Source organism: Carettochelys insculpta, chromosome 3 (genome assembly GCF_033958435.1).
Source record: "Carettochelys insculpta isolate YL-2023 chromosome 3, ASM3395843v1, whole genome shotgun sequence".
Taxonomy (NCBI): Eukaryota; Metazoa; Chordata; order Testudines; family Carettochelyidae; genus Carettochelys; species Carettochelys insculpta.
Window position 1 is genome coordinate 102,478,508 of NC_134139.1, and position 24,714 is coordinate 102,503,221.

At 48.0% G+C, this 24,714-nt stretch overlaps 2 protein-coding genes across 8 annotated transcripts in view; both read left to right on the forward strand.

Moving 5' to 3' along the window:
- The window catches only part of REPS1 (RALBP1 associated Eps domain containing 1), a 79,254-nt gene that overhangs the window by 50,295 nt on the left and 4,245 nt on the right, over positions 1-24,714 (forward strand). For 5 of the 7 annotated variants that reach the window (XM_074990470.1, XM_074990466.1, XM_074990471.1 and 2 more), the window contains 8 exons: positions 601-688; positions 2,634-2,732; positions 6,572-6,644; positions 11,951-12,069; positions 13,924-13,985; positions 22,867-23,052; positions 23,749-23,844; positions 24,269-24,417. In XM_074990470.1, coding sequence (XP_074846571.1) covers positions 601-688; positions 2,634-2,732; positions 6,572-6,644; positions 11,951-12,069; positions 13,924-13,985; positions 22,867-23,052; positions 23,749-23,844; positions 24,269-24,417 — 872 coding nt within the window. The remainder of the gene's footprint in view (positions 1-600; positions 689-2,633; positions 2,733-6,571; positions 6,645-11,950; positions 12,070-13,923; positions 13,986-22,866; positions 23,053-23,748; positions 23,845-24,268; positions 24,418-24,714) is intronic. The other 2 variants (XM_074990469.1, XM_074990467.1) reach the window with 1 other exon arrangement.
- Positions 6,758-11,325, forward strand: LOC142010114 (uncharacterized). The gene is made up of 3 exons (XM_074988379.1): positions 6,758-6,782; positions 7,448-7,681; positions 7,819-11,325. Exons 1-3 carry the CDS (start codon positions 6,758-6,760, stop codon positions 8,526-8,528), a joined length of 969 nt encoding a protein of 322 aa, XP_074844480.1. The 3' UTR covers positions 8,529-11,325.

A 24,714-nucleotide genomic window follows, 5' to 3' on the forward strand; every position in this document is an offset into this window, starting at 1 on the left:
GACGTTTCTCGAAGGTTATCTTAAAAGCTTCTATGGTGCTCTCATAAGACGTTAATGGGTTCCTTAAAATTTCCCATGGAATTCTAACTTTAAATTTTCAAAGCATCAAAAGTACATGGAGCATTCCGAAACATCTACATCTAGAGATCCTGATCTTAAGAGTAAAAAAGAAATTGAGTATTTCATAGTGGATATTGCGTATGATGTTTCATGGATATACAGCAAACCTGTTGCAGCCACACCTTTTGGTTAATGGAAGGTATTTAAGGTATTAGCTATCTTTTGATGTAGCTTAACAGCTACAAAGATAGCACAATGTGACTGGCAGACTTCCACAAACCAGGGACCCAAGTTTGGAGACCACTGTAGAGAAGTCTAAATACCTTTACATTTGTACTGAGTTTAAGAATATTTTTGTTACGGATGGCACTCTGTCTCAGGGTTTTATACGGCCACCAATCACCATAGTATTGAGTTCATAGGAACTCAGTAAAAGTGCTTGTTTATGATTATAAGCTTGGGAACTGCCATTAAATACAGATAAGAGCGTCTCTTAATGGAATAATTTAAAATAAAAAGTTTTTTCTCCCTTCTCTGCAGGATACTGCTATTGTTCACCCAGTTCCCATTCGAATGACTCCAAGCAAAATCCACATGCAGGAAATGGAACTTAAAAGAACTGGAAGTGGTAAGCTATTTTCTTGTTCTAATTATGAAAGCAGGTGCTGTGTTCAAATAACATTTTATTGAATGGTTTCTTATGACTTTTAGAGTTCAGTTTTCTTGTATAACAATTCTGCCTTGTGTCCTTGCATTAGTATCAGAGGATGCAACCAGTGTAACTACTTCACATGATGGAGGACCTCATGAGTTAAAGGAACATTCTGACACAATGATTTAGATCAGTGTTTCCCAAAGTGTGGTACATGTGCCACCAGTGGTATGCAGCAGCAAACAAATTATTAAAAATCAGGAGATCACCACAGGGAGAGGGGGTACATCAATAAGGCTGAAGTCCTGAAAGGGGTATGCAAATGTTTCACATTTGGGAAACGCTGATTTAGAGGGTTGGCTCTTGCTGTGAGGATTTCTCTACTTCTCAGATAAGACTGCTTGGAATAGATTGGAAGCATCAAGCTACAGCTCGAGGTCAGGAGTGGAAGAACTTTCCCAGCTTTACATGCTCAAGTTCTTGAGGTGCTTGGGAAAGCTTTGCACTACAACCTACTATTTAGGCTGCTCACTTCTGTTTGGTAGACTCTAAAGCGTGAGATTTAGTCTGCTACTGCTGGATACTTCATCTCCTCCACTTGAAATCTGCTAGCCTTCCACAAACAATTTCTAGACCCATTTGCCAATGTCTCTTGAGTCTCTCAATCTTGTACATTATTGCTCAGTGTCTGTCTTTTTTGTATTATTTGCTGCAGGGCTAGTATCTGCAGTAGCTGAGAGCATATTCCATTTGCATCTGTCAATGGAAATAAGTATGCAGGTTTTGACACCAGTACTCATACCTATTCATGCTGCAGTAAAATAATGTAGAAGCACTCTACACAGGGCTTCATTTGCATACCACTTGGAAAGTTCATTTAGTAGAGATAGCAGTTGCCGGATAGTTTACCAGTACTCTTCATTTGCAGTGCACTTCACCAGTGAATCATAAACAAATTGTCTCATTTGTTTCCAAATGCAATTCAGGTTATTAGGTTGTAATTGTAAAACCTTATTATTTTGGTCTTGTGCCAAAATCACTGCTTGTTGCTGTACTCTGGGGTTTGTGATCATGTGAGGTATTTGACATATTTGAGGATCCTTTTATTCTGGAATTTACGTGTCCTTTGGGTCCAACAGATGATGAATTTATTGACTTCCAGAGCATGTTGCAAAGCTGACAGTCTTATGATTTTAAGGGGAAGTAAAGTTAAGTTTATTTTTATATGCATCAAAACTTAGCATTATATAAACTGAAAATTGTTTAGAGAAAAACATTTTTGTTTGATGTCACGTCTTATACCAGTGCACATTATTATGGCAGTACCTAGAGAATATGGCCCTATTTTGCTAAGCACTGTACAGATACATAACAAATGACCCCTGCCTGGAAGAGTTTACAATCAAGGTAGGCGCTCTGTTTCAGGGTCTTGCTTATGTCATGTATGTATAGTGCCTAACACAATAGGACTTACATTTTTATTAATATATCCTAAAACTGAAGTATTTTATAAACTTGAGTATAATTTTGCCATATTATATAGAAGAACAAAACGAATGTCTTAAGACATACAAAGATGCGTGTATGTCAGGTATTTTGCCGTTAACACAAGAAATGTGTTTTGTAAGAGTGTATATTTGGATAAAGTGTTGTATATTATAATTGCACTGATTAATGCATATTAACCAGTGCAATTATACACCAATATTAAAATTATAAAGTTTCAAGGTTAACTTCTATGTATGAATTGAATGTTTTTTGTGTTATAATGGTGTAAATAGTACCATTTGAATCCTAGATAGGTAAACAGTAATCAAGAGCAAAATGTTGGTTTAGGGCTGAATCTTCTTTAATGAGTACTTGTTTTGTGTATCACTTACTGCTACTCTCTTTAGGTAATATTAATCTGTTTTTCACCTAGACCATACTAATCCCACTAGCCCTCTACTTGTGAAACCACCTGACCTTGCAGAAGAAACTAAAATTAATACATCAAAATTTGTAGCTGGAAATACAGTTGGTAAGTATCAAAGCATTTTTTAACCCAACCTACAGCCCATGGATTGTACAAGGCCCATGACCTACTTCAACACATTATACTAAAGGCTGATGCATTAGTGATTTGTCATTATGTTTCATGATTTTCACTTATTCAAGGAAGTATGTCAATCTTTTTGGCCCCAACAAGGTTGTGTTAGCCCTCCTGTCCAGTTAGGGTGGGCACCACTGTTTTAATCCCTTTACTACACTTTAAAGGAATGCCAGTCTAATTATTGCTCTAGGTGTCTCCATGCTAATGAGAGCACAAACTGCTCCTGAAAAGCAAGAAAATTCTTAAAACACATGTCTAACATATTTTAACGTCAGAAAAATTTTCCCATCTTTATAAAAAAGATTAAGGGCCAGATAATAGCAGATGAATATATATGAGCTTTTCTTACTTTACTGAAGCTATGCCAGTTATGCCATTTCAGGATCTCACCCTAAATCTATAAGATGTTAACTGTCATATTTTAAGGATAAAACTATTTTCTTGTTCTAAGCCATAATCCCATAAATCTAAATTGATTGCACCATTCTTTTTCTCCAGCAGAAATAGCTTTAAATAGTATACGATCCCACTCTTGTCTCAAATGAATAGCAATAGATATTTCAAAAATTAGAAAACTGTATGACAAAGTGAGAGATCTGTTGTCACAGTTTTTCTTTGAAAAACTGTGGAAGTACCACAATTCTTTGTGATTGACTTCTGAGATTTTTCTATATAAAGTTAACTTGTCAACTTTTTACCTTGGCTGCATTAATTTGATTTGTAGTAGTCTGTACACCAAATGTGTATACATATTGTCCTATACAGATTTAATTGACCCTTTTCCTAGTGTAATCACACAAACTAGTTGCAAATCACATCCGTCTGAATATCTCATCTCTTGTGGTTTTTTATTCCATTCACTTTGTTCATAATGTGTAATATCATTCAGTAGAAGTCAGTTTCTGACATTAGTCCTCTTGGATACTTTGTCATGAAGAATTTGGGTAGGAACAGAAACACTGCTCTAGAACACTGCTGTTTTTCCTTTCTCAGTAGGCTGTTGCCTACCTTAAAGGGGCGTTCTCCCTCTCCAGTTACACTCTTGCAGTACTTACCTTTTAGAAAATTTTACTTAGGCTAGTAGAAAACTGGCATTAATCTTAAGGGTATCTAAGAATTGACTTTTGCAGGGTTATGTTTCCCCATCCTTAGAGTTGCTCATGCTCCTCCAGTATCATCAAGGGAAGGGAAATATTGTTGCAGTTAATTTCATGATGCTGCAAATGCTGTGTCCAAACCTAGGCTATGTCTACACTAGAGCATAAAGGCGATTTTTTTTTAAGGCACTTACAGTGTGACTATCTTCACTGCAAATAACATTAGGTCAAATTTTCTTGCCCCTCTTCTCTAATGCGTTGTAATGCGAAGTTCAAATTTAAAGTGTCCAATTAGTGCTAGTATGCAAACAGCATTACTTTATATTCATTTTTACCAGCCCCCATAGATATCCCACAATGCTCTGAATGTGTCTGGCTGGCTGCTTTCACCTCTGCTGCTCTCCAGATGTGCAGGAAGTAAGAAACACGGAACCCAGCAATTTGAATTCATTTTCTTTCTGGCCAGCGTGGCGATTGCATCTTGCCATGGTTTCTCTGGGTCACAAAAGAGCCCCATCAGGAAAGCCAAAGCCAAGGTCCCATTTGGCTGGCAGGCTAGCCTGCACCCCACCACACCACATGGTAGCTGGGCTGTGGGAACTATGCTTGCAGACATGCTTGCATGCTTCTCTTCACATGGTGAAGGCTTCTTCCCTGCACAGGATTTAGCAGGAGAGGCCAAGAAACTTCTTTTCTGCACTTCACATTTTGTATGGGGCATTCCTTGCCTCCGTGTCACTGGTGGGCTAGCCCTAACACACCACGTGGCAGTTGTGCAGTGTGGACCATGCTTCCAGAGAGCAGCATGTCTTGCTCTGTGTGGGATGAAGACTTCTTCCCTGAGAGAAACTTACTTTCTCTGCTTCACACTTTTGGGGCTCATTCTTGAAAGCTTCAAACTCTGTCATTTACATCATGCATCATGCTGGCCCCTAACACAGAAATTTAGTGGGGCTGCCCACCCCACCCCTGGCACACAACTGATTGAGCCATGTCAAGAGATTGCTGAACAGTCTCTGGGGCTGTCACCCCCAGCCACTACCCCAAGACACCCCACACCAGGAGGCTCGCCCTGGGCTGCAGAAATTTTAGAGGGCTCCCCCTCTCCATATGCTAGTACTTTCCCTACCTGAATCTGTGGCTCTGGGGAAGGTTTCCTATGGCTGAATGGAGCTTGTGGGCACTCTCTCTTCACTAAAAGAGTCAAGGGAATCATTTGGTTCTTTCCTCAACTTTTTTATCTTCTAATGCTTCCCTAACTTTCCTTCTTTTCTCAAGCCACTACTACTTCTGACAAGGCTTCTTTCAGCAGCTACTAGACACGAAAGCCCTCTGGACTGTTTCCTTCTCTTCTGTTTAGTCTTGGTGATTCATAATGAGTGTGGAGCAAGTACTTCTAACAGTCTCCTCATCTCCATGTTGGAGATGACAGTGCAATGGCTTCCCTAGAGCATTCTTCACTTCTGTGTAGTGAGGACTCAGATTTCTCTCTCTCTCTCTCTCAACTTCAACCCTAGCTCCTTCAGCCAGACACATTACCACTTTTTCATTGTTTCTTCTTTCCTTGAGAGTAATACAAAGTCTTTCCATAGTCGCATGGAGCATTTGTTCCACCTAGGCTGGTGTTTATTCACTGGGATAAAACTAGTTGAGCAACCTGTTGACATGGTACAGTCAGCTGAGTGCTCCAAGACATTTGTTAAGGTAACTTTTTCTGTTTCTGGAACTGAAACTAAGCAACAGTGATGCCTGTGGCTGCCCCCTTACTCTGTGATAAGGGAGTCTAGTCCAACTGCATAGGGTCCAGGGACCTGTAATCTTTTTAAAAGAAAAGGGTGCGGGCAGGCAGGTGAGAACGTTCCTCAGTGTAAGGATACCATCTCTGTAGGATTCTCACCTCTGGGTCTCAGCGCACGAGTGAGACAGAAGGAAGTGCAAATTCAATTTTTGGGTCTTTAAGAGCATAAAGAGTAAATTAGAGTACAGATCTCATGCCCCATCCACTGCTCATGCACCTTCGCGAACTTTTGCCAGCCTTCAGTCTCCACTTGGGTGCTCACTTGACCTCAGTCACTGAAGGAGCTGCACCTACAACTTTTCATTCCACGCTGTGGAAGGTGATCCTTTTTTTCTTAGTTCTTTCAGCTCTGAAGTTCTCTCATGAGGCATCACTGCTTGATGGTTGAAAAAGGAACATTGCTTAATGGCTTCAAAAGAGCTGCATTCCTTCTGTGCTCTGCTTTGTAGACCATAGTCCTGCAGAAACTGCTCACAAAATAGAGGATCCTATCCTCATTTGTTGCTTCATTTTTGGTCTTCTGGTGTTAAAAATGTTCAAAAGTAATAAAAATGATGTTTAGGCCTTACTCTTCATCTTTTAAAAATAAACTTCACTAATTAATGTAGTAGCATGGTATTAGTTTATTCTGCCAGTGATTTTTTTTTTGTTTTATTGATACTTTCTTTGGTAACTGTCAGTTACTTAACTCAAGGGTTTAAAATCCTGTGCAGATGGTACATTACAGGAAAGTACAACAGTAAGATATGTATTTTTGAACGTATGTATGCAGTATAAAAGGTAATTTTTCCTGTTGCTAGTTTTAGCCTAGTTCAATTGTGATATTTTTTTTCATTTTTGCAGTATTAATTTTTGTACTTTCATTCTCCTAGCAGATGGTTACAGCAGTTCAGACTCCTATACTTCAGATCCAGAGCAAATTGGAAGTACTGTAACCCGGCAACGGTCAGTAGGGTAATAACAGAAGTATTATCAAAGGTGGTAAAATATCATACCTCTCCCCATTCCAGTGATCTTTTTGGCTGTTTAATAACTGGCATTAGAAAGGCTAAAGTTTTATGGTGACTGTTTTAACAAGCAAAAGTTGTGTAGGCAACCTGTTTCCTATTGTTATGTAGCAAATGTGCCAGTTTGCCCATAATAGCTACGTCTACACGTGAAGCCTACTTCCAAGTAGCCTATTTCGATGTGGCGACATCAAAATAGGCTATTTCGATGAATAACGTCTAAACATCCTCCACGGCTGGCAACGTTGACGTTCAACATCGACGTTGCGCAGCACCACATCGAAATAGGCGCCGCGAGGGAACGTCTACATGCCAGAGTAGCACACATTGAAATAGGGATGCCAGGCACAGCTGCAGACAGGGTCACAGGGTGGACTAGCACTTCCGGGGCAACAGCTAGCCGCTTCCTTAAAGGGCCCCTCCCAGACACACTCAGCCCACACAGCACACCGTCTGAAGAGCCATAGGCTTGCAGACCTCGGGCGACGCAGTCATGGACATGCAGCAGCAGCAGCCAGAGGTCCACCCAGTCCTCTCGGCAGGAGCAGGGCTCGCCCTGATCCATGCCATGCGGGAGGCAGCTGAGCACCTCCTTGCCACACCGGAGGAGGAGCGGCCCCCAGGGGAGCAAGGCTCAACCCCCAACCCTGCAGCACCCCGACCCGCTCCCCCGCCTCACGCCACTGCCTGTGGAGCTACCCCACCAGCACCGACTGGTGGGAGCGGCTGGTGCTTGAGGAGTGGGACAACGACCGCTGGCTCAGGAACTTCAGGATGAGCCGGCAGACATTTATGGAGCTGTGCCAGTGGCTCACCCCCGCACTCAGGCATCAGGACACTGCCATGCGGTGTGTCCTCCCAGTAGAGAAACGGGTCGGCATCGCTGTCTGGAAGCTGGCCACTCCAGACAGCTACCGATCCATGGGACAGCAGTTTGGCGTCGGCAAGGCCACCGTCGGGGCTGTCCTTATGGAGGTAAGAGAACCCACGGTGGGGGGAAGGGCAGGTGGGCCCTGGCAGGGCAGGGGAGGGGTGGGGAGGGCAGGGCAGGGCTGGGCCATGCACACCCTGCTCACCCCTCTTTGGTGCTCTCCCATGTGCTTTCCCTGCAGGTCGTGCATGCCATCAATGCCATGCTCCTCCACAGGCTCGTGAGGCTGGGGGACCCAGATGCCACCATCGCGGGCTTTGCTATGCTGGGCTTCCTCAATTGCTTCAGGGCTCTGGATGGGACTCACATCCCCATCCGCACACTGCAACACCGTGGAGGACGGTACATCAACCGCAAGGGCTACCACTCAGTGGTTCTCCAGGCCTTGGTGGACAGCCGGGGCCGTTTCCAGGACATTTATGTGGGCTGGCCTGGCAGCTCGAGGCGGGGACCTACATCCCCCAGCGGGAGATCCTTGTGGGGGACACCACCATGCCCCTCTGTGTCATCGCAGATGCGGCATACCCCCTCCGGCCCTGGCTCACGCACCCGTACACGGGCCATCTCTCTGCCAGCCAGGAGCGCTTCAACCAGCGCCTGAACCACGCGCGCCAGGTGGTGGAGCGCTCATTTGGCCGCCTCAAAGGGCGCTGGAGATGTCTCCTCACTTGCCTAGATGCGGGCCCCACCAACATCCCCCAGATTGTGGGTGCCTGCTGCGCCCTGCAGAATTTGGTGGAGAGCAAGGGGGAGGCCTTTTTTCAGGGCTGGGCTGTGGAAGCCGGCAGGGGCGACGTGCAGCCACCCACTGCACCCAGTCGCCAGGTGGACCCCGAAGGGACCTGGGTCCGGGAGGCCCTGTGGGCCCACTTCGAGGAGGCCGCGGGGTAAACTCTGCCAGGCCCCCCACTGCGCCCCCCCCCCCCCTTCCTCCACAACACTCTCTGCCCCTACGCCCACACCACGGAGCTCCCAACAGCACACACCCCCCCACGCTTCTCCTGGACAAATAAAAGCACGCACTCGTTGGTAAAATGAAACTGGTTTTGTTTTTTTAACTGGTTTTTGAACTAATAACGACAAAACTATGTACAAGACCTACTAACTAAACCATAACATGAGTGAATAATAAAAAAGTTTCCATATATTTACATGTAACAAAAAAGAGAAAACCAGGGATTGCAAGGATGGGGAGAACTATTTACATGGGGGGGACTGGGCAAACGGGGGGGCACAAATACATAAGTCCAACTATATACAAGGGGGAGGGCGGGGGCCATGTCCTGGGCCCCACGCCCCTATAGTCCGGCACTGGGGGTGGGCGGCCGGGAGCCCCGCCTCGGCCGCAGCCCTGTCCGGGGCTGGCTGGGGGCTGGGTGGACCGGAAGATATGTCCGGCAAGTCTCAGCTGGCCCCAGGTGTCCCTCGGTGGTCCAGCCCTCAGTGGCAGGTGGTGGGGCGACGGCGGACAGCGTGGCGACGAGCGGAGCAGCGGGTGGAGAGGGCAGGGCGGGCATTCCGGCGGCCGGCATGGCACGGGGGGCCAGGTAGTCCATGAGACAGTTGAATGTCTCCATGTAGGCCCCCCATGCCTCTTGGCGCCAGGCCAGCGCCCGCTCCTGCAGGTGGAGGCGGTGTTGCTCCACCCCAGATGCTGCTCCACGACCTCCAGCTGCCGGCGATAGATGGCGAGCAGCTGGGGGTCCGTTGCTGCCGTGTGGTGTTGCAGGGTCCGCTGTCTTGCCCACTGTGGGGCCGGTCGGTCCTCCACCGAGGGGCTGGCCTGGAGCGATGGCCCTGGAGGGGATTCCGGGACCACTGAAGCCTCGCCGGTGCTCTCCGGTCCTTCCGATGGTGCAGCTGCGGAACACAGGAGGTGGGGAAGAAGAATGGAGACAGGTGTTAGTGTGGGCCCCGAGCCGTGGCCCTTGTCCCCCTACCCCTGTGCTGCAGGTTCCCCATCCCCGTCCCCAGGAGATGCTGCTGTGATGGGGTTCAGGGGTCCCCCTGCGCTGCACCCCATCCCCTGGCGGGAGTGACTCTCACTTCACTCAGCAGGGCCTGACAGGAGAGGTTTCTTAGGCCACAGATGCCCAGTTTCTCCCAGGATTGACAGTACAGCAGTCAGAGACAGTCCTTCCAACCCGTCCTGGGGAGAAGACCCCAAGGGGGTGCCCCTCTGGGGTGTAGCTTTCTCCCTCCTCAGGCTGGCTGCCTTCTAGCTCTCCCTTCCCCTAGCCTCTACCTGCGGCCCCCGCCCCGATTCAAAGCCAGCTCGGCTCCTCCCTCTTTGTTCAGGGCAGAGGTGTCACCTGCTAGTTGTAGCCCCGTGATCATCCTTTGCCCCTGGGAGCTATTCAGCTTGTTGCTCATATCTAGCCTGAGTCTCCCTTTTGCACTCCCCCCACTCCATCACATGCTGCTGCTGTGGGGTGTCCCACCCCCTTCTCCCGGGGGACCCTAGAGGTTCCGCTCCCCCCTGCCCTGGGGATGGGGAATGGCACTGTCGTGCTCGGGGGGCGGGCAGGGGCTGATGCACTCCTGTGAGGGACATGGCCCTGCTGTCCTTGGGGCCATGGGCATGTGGGGGGCCCTGGGCACATATCTATTACCCCTGCCCCTCAACCCCGGGGGTGTACACCAGAGGGGGGTACATACCTGTTGGTCCACTCCCACGGTCCAAAGATCCCCGGGGGTCAGACGCCCGGCTGCTGCTCCAGGAGGGCCAGGAGCAGGATCTGCAGCCCGGACTCTGCAGAGGAGGAGCCCCCCTCCTCCTCCTCCTGCCATGATGGCCCGGGGGTGGGCTCCAGGGGGGGTCCCCGGGGTACAGGGCTTACCTCCGGGGCGGACTCCGTCTGCAGGGCCTGCTGGGGCTCGTCAGCCGAGGTATCAAGGGTGGCCGGAGGGGAGGAGGTGTGCTGGGGGCCCAGGATGTCCCTGAGCTCCCTGTAAAAGGGGCAAGTGACGGGGGCAGCCCCAGATCAGCTGGCTGCATCCCGGGCCCAGGCGTAACCCTGCCGCAGCTCCTTAACCTTACTCCTAACGTGGTCAGGAGTGCGGGCAGGGTGACCCTGGGCGGCCAGGCCCTCGGCCAGCCGAGCAAACGCATCCGCGTTCCGCCTCTTGCTCCCCATTACCTGGAGCACCTCCTCCTCGCTCCAGAGCCCCAGCAGGTCCCGCAGCTCGGCCTCCTTCCAGGAGGGGCCCCACTGCCGCTTCCCAGTCTGGCTGCCCGCCTGGCTGCTCTGGCTCCCCTTGGGGGGGGTCCCCTGGGGGGGCTGCTGGGCAGCCATGGCAGGTGCTGGCCCTGTTCTGGGTGGCTGAGGGATGTGTAGGCTGGCCGCGTGTCTGGGCTGCCGCCTGCATGTTCCCTCAGCTTCCTGCACAGGAAGGGAGGGGGAGAGGACCTTTAAGGGGCCGCTCCATGCAGCCACCATTGAGCTGAGGGGCTGGAGAGAGCGTCTCTCAACCCCTCAGCTGATGGCTGCCATGGAGGACCCTGCAATTTCGATGTTGCGGGACACGCAACGACTACACGGTCCCTACTTCGACGTTGAACGTCGAAGTAGGGCGCTATTCCCATCCCTTCATGGGGTTAGCGGCTTCGACGTCTCGCCGCCTAACGTCGATGTTAACTTCGAAATAGCGCCCGACACGTGTAGCCGTGACGGGTGCTATTTCGAAGTTAGTGCCGCTACTTCGAAGTAGCGTGCACGTGTAGACACGGCTAATGTGTGTTAAGTTAAAATTTCTGGTTCAGCAGAGCAGCACTGTTTGATTAAAGTGACAAGCCACGAATTACCTAGTCAGCTCTTAAACTCTTTTCAGTCATGGGAAACTTCTACTTGATATATCAAGTTCCCTTTAAAAACAAGAAAATTTTAACAAAACACTCAAAAATAAGGGCAGCATTTTTCAAGACCCAAATCATGTGAGCTAGATAACAAAAATTTCAGATGGAAAAGCTGAATTAATATTTGCAAAACTGCACTGAGACGTCTTTTCCTTGATTATGCTCATGGTGGACTTGCATATGAGTGCAGCAGAGCTACCAGAAATTCACTGTCTTTGACACCATCCCATTTAGGAGTAAGAAAACAATTCCTAGCCAAGCTGTTGACAGAAAGTTTTGTGGTTTTTTTGAAAAAGTTCCGATCATAGTGACTACCCATCTAGGCTGGATATTGGGGAAAAATGAGTTGGTGGTGGCTGATTTTGAAACAAGATTTCTTCCTTTGGGTTGCACTTTGCAATTGAATTTCTACTGTTCTGGCTATCTGAACCTCTACAGAGGTTTACTTGTTTTGCAGGTCACATTCAGGAACATCTCCAGACAACACTGCACCACCTCCACCCCCTCCTAGGCCTCATCCTTCACATTCTCGATCATCATCTTTAGATATGAATAGATCCTTTACAGTAACTCCAGGTAGGTACATTATACATCCACATACTCGCTGTTTTGTTTGGTATCCACTTATAGTCTGGAGAAAGTGTTGACTATTTTTAAATAGATGGTATTAGGCTTGAAGTGAAAGTGTTAAACCTACTAATTACTTTTATTAAACTGTAGATCCCTTTTTAAAGGAAAATAGAGGCTTAATCAACTTTATTTAAACAGTAAGTTTCTATCTAGAAAATGCTGGTACATGTGGGGCAATGTAGTAAAGTAGAAAAACATGAGCATGTAAGCCATAGGAGGTTTGCACATTCCAGTATCTCCAAATTAAAGCAGTACAAGTTCTTGACAAATGCAGATTAAGGAAATGGTGGTGTTCATAGATGTGTAGTCCTAGGGTATGTCTGTACTTGTGGGGAGGGTTGGCGTGCCGCGATCAATCTTCTGGGGATTGATTTTTGACACACGTGAAGATAAGCAAAATTGATCTTGGACATTGACCCTGGTACTCCCCGCTGATGCGTAGAGTAAGGGACATCAGTGCAAGCCCAAAGATCCCTGATCTGCACCAGGGAAGAAAGTCGATCCTGATATGTCAATTCTACCTATGCAAATAGCATGGCTATAATTGTGTATCTGGTATTGACTTTGATCCCTAATGTAGACCAGGCCTCAGAATTATTACAAGTACCTTTGGTTTGTTGCCAGAAGCTCTTTATTTCATCTTATGATCTTAAACCACTATGAAAAGTTGTTGTTTTTTTTTTCCCTGATGGGGGAAAAAAGCTGATTTGTAGAAAAGCTTTCTCAAAATATGAGGAGCAGGACCCAGGTTTGAGTCTCAATCTCTTGCTCTGTTCTTTTGACTATTATGTTTGACCAGAGCAGCAACAGTGCTGTGGATATGGGTTGCTTTAAACAGTTACCCACCCCAAGCTGTGGACTTACACCTACTTTAATCTGTGAGAGTCAGACCCACAAAATTAACTATAGCAGAGATGTTATCAACAGAAAGTATACCCTGAGGTATATAACAGAGACTATATCATTCTCTTTCTATAATCATTTCTTGTAATAGCTAGCCATACAGTACATCCTGCCATCTAGTAAAGGAGAGATACCAATTCAGAATGCATAATATTTGGTTTACTCTCACATCGTGCCATGGTGAAAAATCCCAAGTGTTAATCACCACCACCACAATTAGTCGTGGTCATAGTGATATATCCTTCCCTACCCCCTGCAAGGGCATAGCCTAGGATACAGCTCTTGTGATCTGTTACAGGGTTACGTGTATAGTTAGGGACAGGTTTTTTTTAACCCCTTGTTTAAATTTACACTCCCCAGTGCTTTTGGGGCCCTTTGTTTTGCACAGGCTAACTCATTTGTTCTGGTACTTACTATGGTGATAAGTAAAAAATGTTAACAGTGATGTTAAGGAAGCTTCCAACACTTCACCCTGCTATCAACAGTTATCTTGTGGTGTCAGAGTATTATCCAAACTCAGCAATTATTTTCAAGACATGATATCATCTCAGACACAGATTTGGCAGCCTTAACTTATTTATACTACCTCATCTTCATAATGTAGCTAACCTATCCTAAGGCTGATTTGGCTAAGCTGAGACCTGTAGGCCCTGCTTTATAACATTAATTCTTACAGTTTACCTAAATCTTAACTATAGCTAACACATTTTATCCTTGGCTACAGTACAATTCTGGCATGTCCGAGCTATGACAGCTTGTGCATGGATAATGCAGCTGATTTTCATGTTGGCAGAGTGGAAGGCTAAACATATGTTCATCATATTTACAATGAACTTGTCCTAGTGTATGGGAATAGCCCTGTCATCCAACTGTCATTCAGTAACTGTCTTTTCACAGGACAGCAACAAACTGGAGCTGCCTACCCCCCTGCAGTGCCTCCAAGACCACAGCCTTCACAGGTGAAGTTGTCTTACTCTGTTGTACTATCAATTTAATTTTATAGTTCTTTGCTCTTGTGCAGTCTTTGTGAGCTCAATTTTTAAATCTACTCTAAAATGTGGGTGGTGGGTCAGCACATCAGGCTAGTCTTTTGCAACATTGGAGGCATGAATGTGTACTAGTGCTTTCAAGCCTAAGCTTCTGCCAGCTTGCAGGCCTTTCACAAATATATTGCTCAGGGAAGTGAGTAACCCATATGTAAGTTGTACTAACTTAAGAACTGGCACAGACGTTCCTATATTGGTGGGTGAGCTTCTCCCAACATCATAGCTGCTGCTGCCTCTCATGGAGACAGGAGTTTAGCTCTGCCATGGAGTTTAGCTAAGGGATAGGGAATCTTTTTTTGAGTGGGGGGGGGGGCCACTGGCCCACAGAAAAATCAGCTGGCAGGCCACACACAAGTGAGAAGTAAAAACAAACAAACAAACAAAAAAACCCTCACTGACAAGGGGGCTGGGGGGGAAAAAGCTCCCAGACATGACCCCCAACGTAGATACAGAAAATAAAATGAGAGCAACACTTGCCTTCCTCCCATCTTACTCCATCCCCATGAGGAAAGTGCCAAGACCCAGGGCTTCCCCCAGTGACAAATTAACTTTTCTGAGGGCCAGGAGCTAGTATATTTTGTGAGGCCCTCTAGGGTGGGGCCAAAAATGAGGGTTCACTTTATGGGCAGGAGCTGCTGGGGAATGAGCTGAGGGTGAGGGGCTAGGTGGGAGGTAGGGTGCCAGAGTGGGGTTAGCCTTATGGGGTTGGGAGGCAGGAGATTGGGGCATCTACTTGTCACAGCTCTAAGGGCTAGTTGTGTCAGGGAGCTATCACCCAGTTACTGTAAGAATACTCCTCATTAGAGGCCAGGGTAACAAGGTGACTCATAATTCTGGGTGTCCTAAGAACAGTTATAGGTGACATGTAGTTTTAAGTGCCGTGAAATCTTTGCTCACATTCATGTTTCTAATACCTTCTTTGGGGAAATTACTAACCTTCCTCTTCCTGTTCAGGGAGTGCATGCATGTGTTTCTGCATCAATGCATGAGCCAGATGATAGTCCAGGTGTGAGGCTGTGTTGTGAAAAGCTCTGTCTATCAAGGAATCTTTTTTTGGATTATTTGTGCATTTCACAACATTGTGGAAAGTCACTTTCAGTTCCTGTTTAGTCATTCTCCTTTAGTAGCTTTGTGAGTACTTCACAAATTAATGGAGAGAAGAAAAACCATCAGCAAACCCATCAAAATGGCAAGTAGGGGAAGAGGAGATGGCACAATAGCTGATATTACCATTGATGTACTAAATTTCTGGTGAAGATGTCCCTTTTAATATTGCAAAGCTCCTCTGTTAACTTTTAACAATGAGCAACTGAAGTTAGATTAAAGGAATATAATTTTCCTCTTAATTAGAAAAAAAGTTTTAAATATTTGAAAACTTCTAAATTGCTAGACTTTGATCAGTTACTAGTCAGCTGATGAAACAAATTGAACAAGATATGAACTGCTCTTTCACTTTGAATTCAGGTTTGCCTGTGTGCGTGTTTACCTCATAAGATTGTGTAGCTTCATATTTGTCCCAAATAATCATTCATTATCTTTTAGTTTTTTTCTGATAGGAATTGAGTTGATATTGGCTGTTACAAAGTAATCCTAAAAGAATGCTTAACTTCTCAGAGCAAGTCCGCACTGCAGGAGAAGGTCAAATTAAGGTACGCAATTTCAGCTATGTTAATTACGTAGCTAAAGTTGATGTACCTTAATTCAGGCTTCTGTGCTGTTTCCACCAAGGGAGGTCAACGGGAGCTGGCACTCCTGCCAAGTTCCCTTATTCCTAACAGGGGGCAGGAACTGTGGTTGATGGGGGCTCCCTGTAAATTCAGTTTAGCACCTGCCTATTAAATTGAACTCTGAAAGATTGACTGCAGCAGGGTCCATCTTTCCTGTAATATAAATGCACCCTTAAAGATGACATAGAAAAGGGATCAAAAACACTTAGCACTTAGATGAGTTTTTGATAAATCTGTATAATCAAAATAATGAAAAATATAAAGATTGTATTTATATTTTTTCAGGGAAGAATGTCATATAATCCCCGAACTATTTAAAAACAAAAAGTTAAAATTTAATAAACTGAGCTATAAAGCTGCAAGCTACATTCATGGGCGCTGCATGTGATTGGTGTGCTATTTTGCACTTGAAGGCACGGCTTCCATTGTTCTCAATTCCCACAGTACTCCCAAGCATTGAATCAGCATTTTGCTCAGCTGCACCCTGATTTTGCTGCATGATTTCTCTTCGCACTTTTCATGTTTGGCTGCACAGCCTGTAGGCTCCAACAAGCCACCTGCCTTTTTCAACTGATTTCCGTAAGAGAAGTTTGCAGGGCGGTTAGGTTTTATCCATTCCAAGAGATGTACACTTGCAAAAATGGAAAATAAAACCATGCAGGTGAAAGGAAAAGTTTAACTTTACCACTGATTATTTTTGTACCATTGATAATGGGCTACCAAAGTGTTCTACCTGTTTGTTGCATATGTTAAGCATTTTGTACGTATATGGTGAGAAACACGTTTGTTCTAATGACAGGGTAGAAACTTCCAAGCAATAGTACAAGTCTAAACAAAGGCAATACTTTCTGCAGTAATACATGAAATAGTTGTCCTTGGTTAGCGTTCTTGCAGAAGCTCTTTAGGTCAGTTATTCTTCTTCGAGTGTCCCCGTGGGTGCTCCACAATAGGTGACGGGCTTGCCCAGCGCCGCAGATCGGATCTTCCAAGCAGTTTCTGCCAGGCAGCGCATGCGCCGGCGCGCACCGCTCCCTTGCGCGCTCCTGGCCATGTGCGCGATCCGGTCCCCGCCAGTTCCTCTTAACCGCCGTCGGCTGCAGACGGAATCTGACTAGGCTAAGGCCAAATAGCGTATTCAACGACTTTATCTGTTTTTCTTTCAAAGTTTTTCAGATACTTAGGCTACTACGAGTTAGCCGGTTGTTATTTTGCAAAAAAAAAAAAAAAGAACAAACAACAGCAAACAAACTACGAGCGGGACAGCTTCAGCCAGTCCCAGTAACAAGCGCCGGAGGCCAGGAGCTACAGCCATCAGCCCTCCTGCTGAGGCAGGCCATGGGACGGGGAAGACAGCACAAAGAAGGTGCTAAGTACCCACTTAACAAAACTCAAAGACTCACCAACAATGTCCTCTTCAGGCTTTAAAAAATGTGACTCCTGCCGAGAGGCGATGCCAGTGTCCGATGGGCACAGTCTATGCATAAGGTGCCTGGGGGAGTCCCATGTGGCACAAAAATGCACCTTCTGTGCTAAATTAACTACCAGAGCACAGAGAGACAGGGAGATGCGCATTAAAATGCTGCTTCTTGATAAGGCCCTCCAGCCAGACGTGCCGGAGCAGCCGCAGCAGGAGGGACCCTCCGGGGCCCTTAAAAGGAAAGCTGCCTCCCTCACTCCATCAGCGCAGAAACGGAGGAAGGTCTCTCCAGCCCGATCCCTGCTGGCAGCAACAGTGAGCGGGACGGGAGGAGCACGCAGCCCCCAGCCGCAGCAACAGCTGATCGGTGGCGGCACAGAGAGCCACGTGGAAACGGCTCAGCCTCGGATGATCAGCCAGCCACCCCGCACCGCAGGCAGGGCGGCGGCTAAACAAGCGCCGGTACCGGCGGCACCGCAGGCAGCGGCACCAACCTCGATGGAACCGGCGGTGCAGAGCGCGTAGGCACGTAGCCTGCAGGCGCAAAAGGACACCGCACGTGCGGCACCGCCTTCGAGCATGCGTAGCACGGTGCCGATGGGGCCGGGATCCCCTGCGCGTCAGGGGGCGGAGTCACCTCCTCCAGGGAGGGGGAAGGCTGCACACAAGAGGAGGCATTGAAGCCCCTCTCCGGACAGGGCTGTGGAGCTGTTTTCTCACAGCCCTCCGCTTACGTTGCAGACTCCAACCAGAAGGCAGGGGTCCCCCCTAGCCTACCCGGAGCCCCCTTCTCCATTTTTACAACCAGCCTCGCCATGGCGGGCACCACCTTCACCCTTCCTGGGGTTTGAACCACTGGACTATTATGCGAAGTCGCTCTCTCCAGTGTCTCGACGATCTCCCTGCCCCAGACGCAGAGGGTACACACCAAGGGAGTGGTCTAGGTCACCCTCCCAAGAACAGTGCCTGTACTGCCATGGTCGCCCCTACCACGCGGGGCATACACACCATCGGCAATCTACTAGGGACAGATCCCCACAAACTATCTCGTACCCCCGAGGGCAATCGCGACCGGGGACAGAGACTCAAGCATCTCAAGGGGGACTGGTCATGGAACCCCGAGATTTTCCCTCGCAAACCTCTAGCGAGAGGGTGTACCATCACCAGCAGGAACCGGAAGGGTCCAGAGAGATGTACCCCAGCGGTTCCTCACTCTCTTCCCCGGACGAGGCTACGGCCCTGGGGGACGTCCATCCTACAGACGATCTCAAACAGTTTCAGGAGCTGTTTAAGAGGGTGGCCTTCACGCAAGGCATCCAGACAGCAGAGGTGCAAGAGAAACACCATAAGCTCCTCAAAAATTTGAGACCTCCGGCCTCTTCCAGAGTAGCAATACCGCTTGATGAAGCGATCTTAGAGTCCGCCACTACGATATGGCAGACCCCTGCAACTATTCCGCCTGTCCAAAAGAGAGCGGATAAGAAATACTTCGTGCCGGCGAAGGGCATGGAGTTCCTGTTTAGCCACCCACAGCCAAACTCCCTGGTGGTGGAGTCCTCGCAACAAAGATCAAAAACATCTCAATTTAAAACAGGGGGAACGGACAAAGATGCCAAGAAGCTAGAGCTGTTCAGCAGAAAGGTCTACTCCTCCTCCACTTTAACGTTGCGAATGGCAAATTACGCAGCGCACTTGGCGAACCATAATTTTGACAACTATTCCAGGTTAACTTCCCTCATGGACTCGCTTCCAGAGGACAAAAAGCCGGTCCTCAAGGCCATAGTGCAAGAAGGCTACGCGGCTGCGAGGATGGGAGTTCAGATTGCTTTGGACGTTGCGGACACGGCAGCACGTTCCACAGCAACCGCAGTGGTGATGCGAAGGGAGTCCTGGCTCCAGACCTCGGGTATACCGAGGGATCTGCAGGCGAAGATAGTTGACCTTCCCTTCGACTCGCAGAAGCTGTTTGCTGAATCAACTGACTCGGTCCTTCATTCCAGTAAAGATTCAAGAGCCACACTCAGGACCCTGGGGATTTACACCCCTCCATACACTAAGAAAAGGTACTACCCTCAGCAAAGGCGGTACCAGTACCAGCAACAGCGCCCCCAGTATCACAGGGGTTACGAGCAAGGGCGACATCAACAGCACCAGCAGTACAGAACTCCCAGGCGATGCTCACAACAGAGCCGGGCGTCCTCGGGGCGGGGCCAAAGGCCACAAGTTTGACATACAGATCCAGGGCTGCGCCATCACTACCATCGCACAAGGTCATCCGAAGCAGCTGTTTCACCATCGCCTCCGACCATTCTACGACCAGTGGCAAAGGATCACCACAGACAAATGGGTGCTGGAGATCATAGCCACAGGGTACGTCATCCCCTTCCAGTCGCTCCCACCGTCACGACCTCCACCCAAGCCCCACCTCCAGGAGGCCTCCCAGGTAGCGAGGCTCAGGCAGGAGGTGGACCATCTCATGCTCATAGGGGCGGTGGAAAGAGTGCCGGAGCAACTGCACGGGAAAGGGTTCTACTCCAGGTATTTCCTCACGGAGAAAAAGACAGGAGGCTGGAGGCCCATCTTAGACCTTCGCGGCCTCAACAGGTACCTGCGCAAGCAACGTTTTCGGACGACCACGATCGCCTCCATCCTTACCGCTCTGGACGATGGAGACTGGTTCGCAGCCCTCGATTTACAAGACGCGTACTTCCACATAACCAGCCATCCGGCTCACCGGCGATTCCTCCGGTTCATGGTAGGCAACGAACACTTCCAATACAAGGTCCTACCGTTTGGCCTCTCCTCGGCCCCCAGAGTCTTCACCAAGACCTTGGCAGTGGTGTCAGCCTACCTGCACAGACAGGGGGTATTTATTTTCCCGTATCTGGACGACTGCCTGCTCAAAGAGGCCTCGAAAGGAGAGGTTCTGCGCATGATACGCGTCACAGCAAACATGTTCTCCTCACTTGGCCTGGTTATCAATCTGGCAAAATCACAAATAGACCCCACACAGGACATAGAGTTCATAGGGGCTCGCATAAACTCGGTTGCAGCGAGAGTATACCTACCAGAGGCTCGCTTTCGAGCCATCGGTTCCCTCGTGCAAGTCATCACCTTCAGCCCTACGGTGCCGGTCTTGACGTGCCTGCAGCTGCTGGGCCACATGGCAGCGGCGACGTTTGTAGTGCAGAACGCCAGGTTACACATGCGCAGCATGCAGCACTGGCTGGCGAGTGTATACAAACCGGCAGTACACACCATTCACAGGGTGGTGTCGCCCACAGCCGGGGTGCGCAAATCCCTGCAATGGTGGGTAAACCCCAGGAACTTACTAACAGGGGTACCCTTCCACCAGCCGCAAATATCCGTTTTTCTCACTACAGATGCCTCCCTCATAGGGTGGGGAGCGCACATGGGCGAAGAGGTGACTCAAGGACTGTGGTCACCCACGGAACAGTCACTACACATCAATGTACTGGAGCTCAGAGCAGTGTTCAACGCCTGCAAACACTTTCGAGACCATATACAAGGCAAAGTCGTCGGGATCAGTACAGACAATACCTCCACCATGTTTTATATAAACAGGCAAGGAGGAGCTCGATCCCGTGCCTTATGCGCGGAAGCAATCCGCTTATGGAACTGGTGCATCGCCCACGATATAATCTTGAAAGCCTCATACTTGCCGGGTGCGCACAACATGAAGGCAGACCAGCTGAGCAGGCATTTTGCGCTCACACACGAGTGGCAGATCCGTCCCGATCTGCTACGGTCGATTTTCCACGCATGGGGTTTTCCCCAAATCGATCTGTTTGCCACTCAGCACAACAAGCAGTGCCCACGATTCTGCTCCAGGGCAGGACTGGGATGGGGGTCCCTGGGGGACGCGTTCGCGATCCCGTGGGGGGGCCCCCTGCTTTATGCGTTTCCTCCCACAGTGCTGATCCACAAAGTTTTGCAAAAAGCCAGGAGGGAAAGAGCCCGGATGATCCTGATAGTCCCAACGTGGGATCGCCAACAATGGTTCCCCCTACTCCTGCGCATGTCGGACCGTCCACCGATGCCTCTTCCGGTGGCGCCGTTTCTGCTCACGCAAGCCCAGGGGTCCATAGTGCATCCGCACCCCCACAGCCTGCGACTGCAAGCGTGGTTAATCCATGGCTCAGCTCCCTAGAGAGCACATGCACAGTGGCAGTTCAACATGTCCTAGAAAGTAGCAGGAGGACTTCCACTAGGAAGACCTACAAACAAAAATGGACTCACTTCACGGCTTGATGTTCTACCAAGCAGCTGGCCCCCCTTTCGGTGCCTATACCTACAATTCTAGAGTATTTACTGGACCTCAAGAGAGGAGGACTCTCGCTATCCTCGTTAAAGGTCCACCTTGCCGCCATCTCGGCGTTCAGACATGAGGAGGAAGGGCACACGGTGTTCGCCCACCCTATGGTTACCAGGTTCCTCAAAGGGTTGATAAATCTCTACCCCCCTCGGAAACCGATTCCACCTTCGTGGAACTTGGACCTGGTGCTTACCACACTGATGGGACCACCGTTCGAGCCCTTGGCCATGGTTCCCCTCCGCCTCCTTACAATTAAGACGACCTTTCTTCTCGCAATTACGTCAGCTCGTAGGGTGAGCGAGCTCGCGGCAGTCATGGCAACGCCACCCTGCACTGTTTTTTCCAAGGAGGCGGTAACCATACGGCTGCATCCAGCCTTTGTCCCCAAAGTTTCTTCCGAGTTTCACATCAACGAACCTATTGTTCTACCCTCGTTTTATCCAAAACCTCATAACTCCAACGAAGAGGCGCGCCTACACCTCCTGGACGTGAGGAGGGCGCTAGCCTTCTACGTAGACAGGACCAAGTCCTTCCGGAAAACGGATAGACTCCTAGTCTCCCTCGCTCCCAAATCGAAAGGAGAGGGTCTCTCCTCGCAGAGAATCTCAAAGCACATTGTATCCTGCATAAAAATGTGCCACGAGCTCAGAAAGACTCCTTTATCGGCCACTCCCAGGGCTCATTCCACCAGGGCGGTGGCGGCAACAACAGCCTTTTTCAAGGGCGTTGTGTTAAAAGACATTTGCAGAGCGGCGACCTGGTCATCCTACAACACCTTCGCCAAACATTACGCCCTTCACAGGGTATTCCAAGAGGATACCCGTCTCTCTGCAGCGGTCCTCTCGGGGACAAGCTGCACATAATCCGATTACCCACCTCCTATCTTGGGTTACTGCTGGGTAGTCACCTATTGTGGAGCACCCACAGGGACACTCGAAGAAGAAAGAAGTTATTCACCGTAGTAACGGTGGTTCTTCGAGATGTGTCCCCGTGGGTGCTCCACTACCCGGCCATCCTCCCCGCTTCGGATCTCTGTTAGTGTTTTGCAGGGGCACCCGAGGCGGTTGGTTGAGGAACTGGCGGGGACCGGATCGCGCACATGGCCAGGAGCGCGCAAGGGAGCGGCGCGCGCCGGCGCGTGCGCGGCCCGGCAGAAACTGCTTGGAAGATCCGATCTGCGGCACCGGGCAAGCCCGTCACCTATTGTGGAGCACCCACGGGGACACATCTCGAAGAACCACCGTTACTACGGTGAGTAACTTCTCTTTTCAAATACAGTATATAAGTAATTACTGTCATCTTGTTTTGCTGCAGGGTGCAGGATCTCATGTGCATCGCCCAGTGGATGCTGAAGGCCTAATAGCTCATACCAGTACCTCACCTCAACAAATACCAGAACAGCCAAATTTTGCAGACTTCAGCCAGTTTGAAGCATTCGCTGCATCAGGTGTAAATGAAGAGGAGGAGGGGGAAATTGAAACACACTCAGAAGTCTTGCAGGTCAGCATAAAGGGATATGTTGTAGATCACTTAGTGCTGCCCAGAGGTATATCCTATTTGCTATATCCAGCAGATCCTACATAAAGCAGCTCATGCCTGCCCTGTCAACTGTTAGCCTGTTTGGATTGTAAACTCTTTCGGCATGTACAGTCTTACCATGTGTGTTTTGTGTTGTTGTGCTTAGCATAGTGGGGCACTAATTTTTGTTTCATGGCTTTGAGTTACTATAGTATCCAAATCAAATGTTACATGTGATTCATAAGGAGAGTTTCAAATAAGTATTATTTGTGCATCTCTGTATGCTAAGGTTAGCGCCTATAACAAAAGGTTCGTTCTAATTTAGGGGTGAATAATGCTGTCCTGTTGCTGCCTTTCATGAAACCAACTTCCCAACATATCTCTTGGGATGGGATCTTGTTTCAGATCAGAAATTGAGAGTAGTAGGGCAAAGGGATTGACTACGTGATGTGGGTAATTGGCTACAGTTCTCTCTCTCTCTTCCCCGCCCCACCCCGCATCTTAATTAGGCCTTGGGCTCACATAAGAGACTTGACATGTAACAAGCAGTCCTTAGAGTGTAAAACTCCTGTATAATCAAAGAACATACCAGTATGGTGATCTTGACTATCACCCTAATTATTACAGGATTAAATATTTGAACAGTGCAATGTTTCTAAACGGTCTAATTCTCTGCAGGTTGAAAAACCCTCTGATTCTGCAGCCTCTCTTAGAGTTGCTAAAACAGAGGGAAGGATTGAAGAAAAGGCAGCTGCTAGTGCCCCTGCTAATGCGGTATGTAAAATGAACTCCAAGGGAAAAGTGTAGGTTTTAACACTTGGAACAGTGTGTATTAGAACGGTTGCCAGTTAGTGACTGGTATGCCTATGTTCGCAAAAGTTTCCATCTGAACCCAGTTTCCGAGGGCTCAGAATTTTTTTAAATATCTACTTTTTTGGCTAAAATACTACGCTTGCTGAGCTGGTTCCATCTAATATTACCACAGTAGAAGTTCACTTTAATGGAGGTAGATTTTAAGAATTCTGAGAACATTGACTCCTATCACCTGAAAAACTAAAGTAGATCTGGTATGATTTAGTATTCTCAGAACTCATAAAATATATAAATTAGTTTCACAGAAGATTCTGCACAGCTAGTTGATTTGAATGGAATGCAGTTCATTGTCATGTTTGCTTAAGGGCTGCCTTTTAATTCCCAGGGAAAAGGCACCACACCTCTTGCTCCACCACCAAAGCCTATTCGCAGAAGGTTAAAATCAGAAGATGAGTTGAGACCTGAAGCTGAGGACCATACACAGAAATCAGGTGTCATAGCTGCTGTTCTTGCTTCACAGCCATCTATCCCTAGGTAACCCAAGATGAGTATGAATGTCTGTCTGATATTGGGAAACTCACATTTAAACAGCAAATAGAACATTTAAACAGCAAATACAAATAATACAGAAGTGGTACAAGCAATTTTACACTGTTGATTAATTATTAGTCGCTATAAATCAGATACATAAAATTACTAAGGGAGTCAGCATAAATGTTAAAGGCTTTTTTAAATAGATTATCCAAAATCTGGTAGTGTTAAGATATAATTAATAAGGCACTATTTTTGATGAAAAACTTACTAATATTTTGCAAAATACATTCACTGTCA

Coding starts and splice junctions, on each gene's coding strand:
- LOC142010114 (XM_074988379.1), top strand. CDS start 6,758: ATGGTGACTGTTTTAACAAGCAAAA. Junction 6,783..7,447: donor GACTGTTTTAACAAGCAAAA/GTTGTGTAGGCA, acceptor GTGCTTGAGGAG/TGGGACAACGACCGCTGGCT. Junction 7,682..7,818: donor TCGGGGCTGTCCTTATGGAG/GTAAGAGAACCC, acceptor CTTTCCCTGCAG/GTCGTGCATGCCATCAATGC.